At 39.0% G+C, this 7,700-nt stretch overlaps 1 protein-coding gene across 4 annotated transcripts in view; it reads left to right on the forward strand.

Annotated features, from left to right (window-relative positions):
* The window catches only part of ESRRG (estrogen-related receptor gamma), a 124,450-nt gene extending 118,906 nt beyond the window's left edge, over positions 1–5,544 (forward strand). For 3 of the 4 annotated variants that reach the window (XM_010080647.1, XM_010080646.1, XM_010080650.1), the window contains one exon: positions 4,952–5,196. In XM_010080647.1, coding sequence (XP_010078949.1) covers positions 4,952–5,196 — 245 coding nt within the window. Of the gene's footprint in view, positions 1–4,951 lie in introns of all 4 variants that reach the window. The other variant, XM_010080648.1, reaches the window with a different exon arrangement.
* Positions 5,545–7,700: the final 2,156 nt, after the last annotated feature.

The following is a 7,700-nucleotide window of genomic DNA, read 5'->3' on the forward strand; positions in this document are numbered from 1 at the left end:
TCACCCGTCTGAGGTGGTTTTTGTGGGGTTTTTGGCTTGACAATACACTCTAGATAATAAATTCCTCTTATTTGAGACATAATCCAGATTAGGATTTTGTTGTCCTTATGTAAAGGCAGAACCATTTTGCCTGCTGTTCTCACTTTTCATCCCATCCAGTTTTTCCAGGATCCTACAACTTTCTAAACTGATTTGTCCAGTTCAGGTTTGTGAACTGCTTGACTATAAGAAATCACAAACGTTACAGTGATTGCTGCCTTTTAAGTACTTGTTGATATTTGCCTCTCTGACGTGCTTTATCAGCATCTTAATGTGTGTGTTCACTGCTGCGTACTCCCTGCTGCTTGATTCACTGTCATAATTTCTTCTTTTACGCTGCCTGAATTTTCTGACATGAAGAAATACTTCATTTGAGACCCCTGGGTTTCTACCGCTTCTTAGTGATGTTATATACAAAATACATACATACCGCCTTTCACTTTCTTCAGAGCACTATTTTGAGAGGTCTCCTTGCCCTCGGTTCGGGTGCTTTCCGATCTTTAACTAGTTGTCACCCTTTGTGGTGTGTTCTAAATGATTCCTGGGTGGGTAGACGTTTGTTTGCTGCATTGGAGATGAAACTTGAATTTTAAATGAGGTAGATTGTAATCTGAATTTCCGTCTGGACCTTGTGGTATTTTTCTTGGATGAGAACTCCAGTTTTCTCCCACTTCGGCACAATGATACAATCAATCGGCTGATTAGAACAGGTACAATTCTATTTTCCCATCCTGTGGTGGTGAAAGAAAGCATTTGCAAGGATAGAACAAGATTCTCCAAGCAGAGCTCAGTGAGTTGATGTCCTCATTTGTTGATCTCACTGTCTCCCATCGCAGCACTGATCAGTAACAACTTTTGCCCCTGCTAGGCTGCAATCCCATCTTCTCAGCAGCATGTTGTATCAACAACTCTTGTGTTTGTCTGTTGAGCTCTTCAGTTTCACCAGCCCGGGATTCTTTTTTTGCAAAGACATTTACGATCAAATCCTGCCTGCTTTCAAATAACAGCACTTTCAAATCACCCTGTTTAATTTCCTTGTTTACATAGGCACTGATTTTTAACTGTATTACATCTGGGTGTAAGTTTCCTCTGGATATTACCTGTGTAGGATGTAATTGTAAATTATCCAGACTGTCTACAAAGCCACTTAAAAAAAAAACAAACCCAGAAACAAAAGAGAAGGTTTTTTCTTGGTATAGGAAAAGCATTCAAAATCTTTGTACTTAACATGTAATTCAATTTCATATTGTCTGTGGAATTATTTCTTTATTTCTGGATTGTCACACAGACCCTGTGTTTCCTTGAATTATAGTGGTTCTTGTAGACATTGCCCTCTCTTCCTAGTGAGGATTGCATTTATTGGCAATAAGTTAACCTGCTCGGAATTCACTTCTACATCTGCCAGTCTGTACTTACTGAAAAGATTTCTCTTTTATTTTCCCTCCTCTTTTCCCCTTGGCTAGTTCAGTGTTTTCAACCATTTTCCTTATTTTCAAAGGCTTACGCCTGAGGGATTAAGATCTACATTCGTTTAATATCGGGAATAAAAGGGAAGTTCCAGGCTGCAAGTCTAAAACTTGAAGAAGGATCTTTGTAGAGATTCATATTTTCCTGAGCATGGCCTAATTAAATAGCACAGATTGAGTGAGTTTGCATTTAAACATTAGCAGGCCCTAGAACGGGTAAAGCTGAAATGAGTTTGAATCTTTTACGTAAATGGGAAGTTAAATTATCATAGTAATTTGATTAAATAATTTTTAAATCTTTCAAGCTAAATCGCCATTTTAAAAGAATAGTTTGAAGTCTTAATCACTGTTGGGAAGTGCCCCTCTCTCCGCTGTTTTTTCTTACCCCCTTTCCTGTCACAAAATCTGTTTCCCAAGGCACAGCTCCCTGAACCGAGGACCACTGCCTGGCCGCGGAGTGCTTGCATTAGCCCAGTGGAGGGCTAGCTAATCCCCTTCTTCCCAGCTGATGAATTGATGCAAAGACAGCAACAAATACATTCAATGCTTTACTACTCTTTCTTGCATTTTCTGGGGGTGTTCTCTTCCTCTTTTCCCTCCTCACTCAGTTCTCACAGTTTCTGTGTAAGAAATCTGTAAAGCACAGGTATTCCTAACGCTGCAGGCCAAATTGCTATCCAAGCTGCGGAGCTAAAGATCTCGGGGAAATTTCAGCTCTGTGCAAAAATATTAGTCTGGACTCCGTCCATCTATTTTCCATCTCAAGTATGGTTGCAATTAAAATACTGATTCTGGGAAGAATCGGATGGGTTTGTACAGGGTTTAAAACTGAACATTTATAGTCAGGTTCTCCAGAAAGACCTCTCTCTTTATGCAGTAGTGTTAAAATTAAAAAAAAAAAAAAAAAAATTGCAAGAACGGTCAGTCTGTGACTCGCCAAGCATTTTGTGGCTGACAAAAGGTTTCTCCTTGGCTCCCCGGCACTGGGGGTATGGGGAGAGGAGGAAAAGATGTGTAATTTCTGCACAAACTGCGCGTGGTTTATGGAAAAATTATTTTGAGTAGTACATTGTGTGTTCTGTAGCGCAACGGTGAATATCCAAGGACTTGCTAAAGAGTCAGGGAGTAAAGAACACAGTTTGTTGGGAGTTTGCATTCCAGATGAAGCCTGGTGGCTGGGCACTATGCTTAAGACATCAGTCACGTTTGTATGTGTGTGTTAGCATGTCTGTATTGATTACATCTGTTTGTAGGACACAGAATTCAGGGATTTTCTCTTATTGACACATAATTATTTAATAGAATTGCCGTAGTCAAAAACTATCAAAAATGTATGGATCTGGGGAATGGTCTCCCATTAATTAGAACTAAATTTTGCTAGAGGTAATATTTCCCTGTCATCTTTTTTAAAATGTTGTAGCCTTCTTTTTCCCTAAGAGAGGTATTTTTGTGTTTCTCTGCTTTCAGCACAGTGCACCTTGATGTGCAGTATCACATCCCTGCAGCGCGTGCCTTAGCTGCGTGCTTCTTAGAGCATGTATTCGCTAAGACTCAGAATTATTAAACATGTAAAATTCCCATAGGACTCCATTATGTGTAATTAACAGATAAACTGTCATCAGAATCAATAAAACGTGCTAAATGATCCAAACTTGTATATAATTAAGTGTCTGTTTTAGAGTCGGAGCTGTAACTTTTTTTTTTTTTCTTTTCAATTTGTTTTGACAATAGAAGCTGGAACATTTTTGTTAACCTGTTACTTACTGGTTTGTGTTTACATGTTTGTGTTTGAAAAGAGGGAGGTATTTACCATCTGGCCTAATTATCTGAGGAAATAGTTGCACATCAGCTTTTAAGAAATGAATCTTAGATGCATCTTAATTTTCTGAATGTAATTCAGGTATTTGAAGCACATGCAAAATTTGATGTTGTTGTCATCAGCAGGGTAAAACATGATGCTCTGTCAAAATACTGATCCAGGGCATCACACTGCTTAATACAGGGTTTGGAAACGATGATACAAGTGGGTTCTTCACCATCCAACTCCTCAGTCATTATTCTCTCTTGGAACAGGAGCTTTATGCCAAAACCAAAAATTAAGATGCAAAGCAGTGTTGTACTAACTGGAGTTTTCAAGAATAATAATGCCATGTGCCAGTTTCACCCTGAGCTAAGCTTGCACAGTGTAGTCTCTCCCTAGGACTTGTACCCCCTCACACCAGTTCTATTTTCATGTCGTGTTTTATTGGCTCTGTAAGTCTTGTCGGCCATCCAAACTTTGGTAGCTGATGGGGCTGTTTGGTGGCCTCTTTCACCCATGACTGTTCTTCCTTCCTTGCATTCGCCTCACTTTGGGCGACATCAGGGTTTTTTTGGCATTTATGACTACATAAAAGTCAGAGAATTAGGGCTGCTTGTTCAAAGTCATCTCAGCACGGTCCAGTAGCTGCGTGTTCTCAGGGATATCTTCTTTTTCTGTGTCTATGCTGTTGAGGGTTTTACAGTTATTTTTCAGTTAGATCTTTTCTTTTTATTTCACACTTCCATTGCTTTAATCTTTCCAGGTCATGTAGCAGTTTAGTTTCGTTCCTAGCATGCGTTGTGTCTAGGCTCGTCACTGAGTACTTACACCACTGAAGCATCTCACCTGGAAAGGTACAGGGTGAGGTGATTGCTTCGAGTGATTAGAAAAAATGCAAAACCCCAATAATGACAAGATAAACCAGCCTCTGAGGGGGTGGGAGAGAAGAATTACACCTTAGGGGAGATGTTAGTTTCACGGAACAAAAGCTGTTCAGGAACATACTTAGCGTTGCCTGTGTGTCTAAATGTGCCTGAGGGAGAAAAAATTTGCTAAACCTCTCAGGAAATCCCATCAGCCCCGCTTTTCCCTTGTGTCAGTGCAGTGGTCCTCATCCTGCCATTAGCGTCTCTGAGCAGTGGGTAACGACCGTGGCTTCCAGCTCCACAGCCCTGGAGCTTGACACAGAATTTGACTGAGCTTTTCCATGGCAGGGCAGTCGCTCTCGCTTCCCTGCTAAGGCACAGACCCCCATTCATCCTGCCCTTTGGCGCTATCGTTTCTTCGAAGCAGTAGCTGCAAGAGATGGTTCACGGAGCAGCGAGGGCGACTGTTTTACTTGTTTGAGGAGAATGAGGATTGCTTTCACAAGAGTAGACATTTATAGTGCCACAGTGGTTCCAGGTGTTTTCCTGAAGGTCAGCGTAGGAATTAGTGGGTAATTATCTTCCTTCTTTGTGAAAGAGGATGGACAGAACCAGTGGTTAGAGTTGTGCAGCCATAGCATTACCTGAACTGAAACCTCCTTTTGCTCCTTTGTTTTGCAGACCTTCTTTGTAAAAGAGGATGGACAGAACCAGTGGAAGAGTTGTGCAGCCATAGCATTACCTGAACTGAAACCTCCTTTTGCTCCTTTGTTTTGCAGACTCAATGCACATAGAGGATGTTGAGGCAGTGCAGAAACTTCAGGACGTCTTACACGAGGCTCTGCAGGATTACGAGGCCGGGCAGCACATGGAAGACCCACGTCGCGCAGGCAAGATGTTGATGACTCTCCCACTTCTGAGGCAAACCTCCACCAAGGCTGTGCAGCATTTCTACAACATCAAACTGGAAGGCAAAGTCCCCATGCACAAACTTTTTTTGGAAATGCTGGAGGCCAAGGTCTGACTAAAGCATCATGGGCTTCCCCATCATGCACGTTTTAAAAAAAAAAAAAAAAAAAAAAAAAAGGGAAAATAAACAGGATAATAATGGCAAAGAAACTTAGTGTTTAATTAAGGAAAAAATGACTGCACTGATATTTAGCAGCAAGACTGTGAAGCAGCTTTCAACTTTTTCTTCTGTGTCTTTCTGATGCAGTTTTTCTTTTCCTTTTCCTTTTCTCTCTTTTCCTTTCTGTTCTTTCCTTTCCTTTTTCCTTTTTCCTTTCCTCTTTTTTTCTTTGCTGCTGAACTTTTTAAAAGAGGTCTCTAATTGAAGAGAGATGGAAGCCAGGCCTGCCAAAGGATGGAAATCCATAATATGGATGCCAGTGAACTTATTATGAACCATAATGTCCCCAATGACAAAGGAATCAAAGAGAGAACCACCGTACCTAGCAGTACAGTACAACACGATGAACTGACTGAATGCAGTATTAGATTTCATAGGAGCAGTCTCTAATTAGACGACTAAGCGACGATGCATCGGCTGCTTCTTATCATTGCATTTTCCATCTAGATCAGTTACAGCCATTTGATTCCTTAATTGTTTTTTCAAGTCTTCCAGATATTTCTTAGGTTAGCTACAATGTAACTTTTTCAGGGAATAGTTTAAGCTTTATTCATTCATGCAATACTAAAGAGAAAGAAATACTGCATTTTTGTGCTGGCTTGAACAATGATGAACAATAATGAAGGACAAATGAATCCTGAAGGAAGATTTTTTTAAATGTTTTGTTTCTTCTTACTAACGGAGATTTTTTTGTACCAGCTTTACCAGTTTTCAGCCATTTATTAATGTGGGAATTTATCTTACTAAAGCAATAGTTGAAGGGAAGGTGCATATTATCACGGATGCAATTTATGTTGTGTGCCAGTCTGGTCCAAAACATCCAGTTTCTTAACATGAGCTCCAGTTTATAACTAAATGTTCACTGACTCAAAGGATTAGATTACACCTACAGTATATCCGAGTAGTCTAACATATAAATACTCCATGTCAAATACCAATCTGTAATGGTGTTAGGAGACAGCGACTGTACAAAGGTATAGTTGCTACGTGATTTCTAACTGCTTCAGTTGCGAATGAACGAGATACTGCCTGTTTGCAAAATTATAACCTCACACGCTGAAAAACCCTACGAACCAATAGTAGCTTAGAGGCAATAAGGCAAATGCCGCCGTTTGCAAAACTAAGAAATCAGAGTAGTAGACTTCTGACCAAATTGAAGAATTTAACACTTCTATACCTTATTTATTGATTTAGATTTTACTTTGTAAATGGCAATCTTTAACAAGTAGCTCAAGCAGTATATGTGCTTTTCAACCAGTATTGTCACAGCATGAAAGTCAGTCAGTTTCAAGACTGTTACGAGGTGTAATCTAATGTATAAACCGATTAGATGCCCCCAGAAAACTACAGTCGCTAAATAACCAATAAACAATAACCTCCATCAAATGCTATACCAATGTACCAGTGTTAGTAGCTGCTCCCTGTACTATGTGAACATCCTTATTCTATGTACACAGATGTAATTAAAATTGTAATCCTAACAAACAAAAGAAATGTAGTTCAGCTTTTCAATGTTTCATGTTTGCTGTGCTTTTCTGAATTTTTATGTTGCATTCAAAGACTGTTGTCTTGTTCTTCTTGTGGTGTTTGGATTCTTGTGGTGTGTGCTTATAGACACAGGGTAGAATTAGAGACAATATTGGATGTACAATTCCTCAGGAGATTACAGTAGTATATTCTATTCCTTACCGGTAATAAGGTTCTTCCTAGTAATAATTAAGAGATCGAAACTCCAAACAAATACTCGTTACGAACAGATACACATTGAAATCATAATATTTTCAAAACAAGGGATAATTTCTGTAACAGTTTATTATAGAATACCAATGTATAGCTTAGAAATAAAACTTTGAATATTTCAAGATTATAGATAAGTCTAATTTTTAAACGCTGTAAATATAGCTTTTATTCAATCATCTCTCAGATGTTGTTATTAACTCGCTCTGTGTTGTTGCAAAACTTTTTTGGTGCGGACAAGTTTCCAAAACTATTGCTACGTTGTGTGCTTTAAACAAAATAACAATGGGCCGATGCTCCATCGGCCTCGTGCTAGGAAAAAAAAAAAAAAAAAACCTGTGTATCTATCATTAGCTATATGGGACTATATTGTAGATTGTGTTTTCTCAGTAGAGAAGTGACTGTAGTGTGATTCTAGGTAAATCATCATTAGCAATTCATTCAGATGGTCAATAACTTGAAATTTATAGCTGTGATAGGAGTTCAGAAATTGGCACATCCCTTTTGAAAAATGTCAAAAAAAATATACAACTCCTGGGAAAAAGGTGCTGATTCTATAAGATTATTTATATATGTAAGAGTGCAAAAAAAAAAGTTTATTTTCCAGAAAGTTTGTGCAGGGTTTAAGTTGCTACTGTTCAAGTACACTATATATATATAAA

This window comes from Pterocles gutturalis, unplaced genomic scaffold (assembly GCF_000699245.1).
Source record: "Pterocles gutturalis isolate BGI_N339 unplaced genomic scaffold, ASM69924v1 scaffold25934, whole genome shotgun sequence".
NCBI lineage: Eukaryota > Metazoa > Chordata > Aves > Pterocliformes > Pteroclidae > Pterocles > Pterocles gutturalis.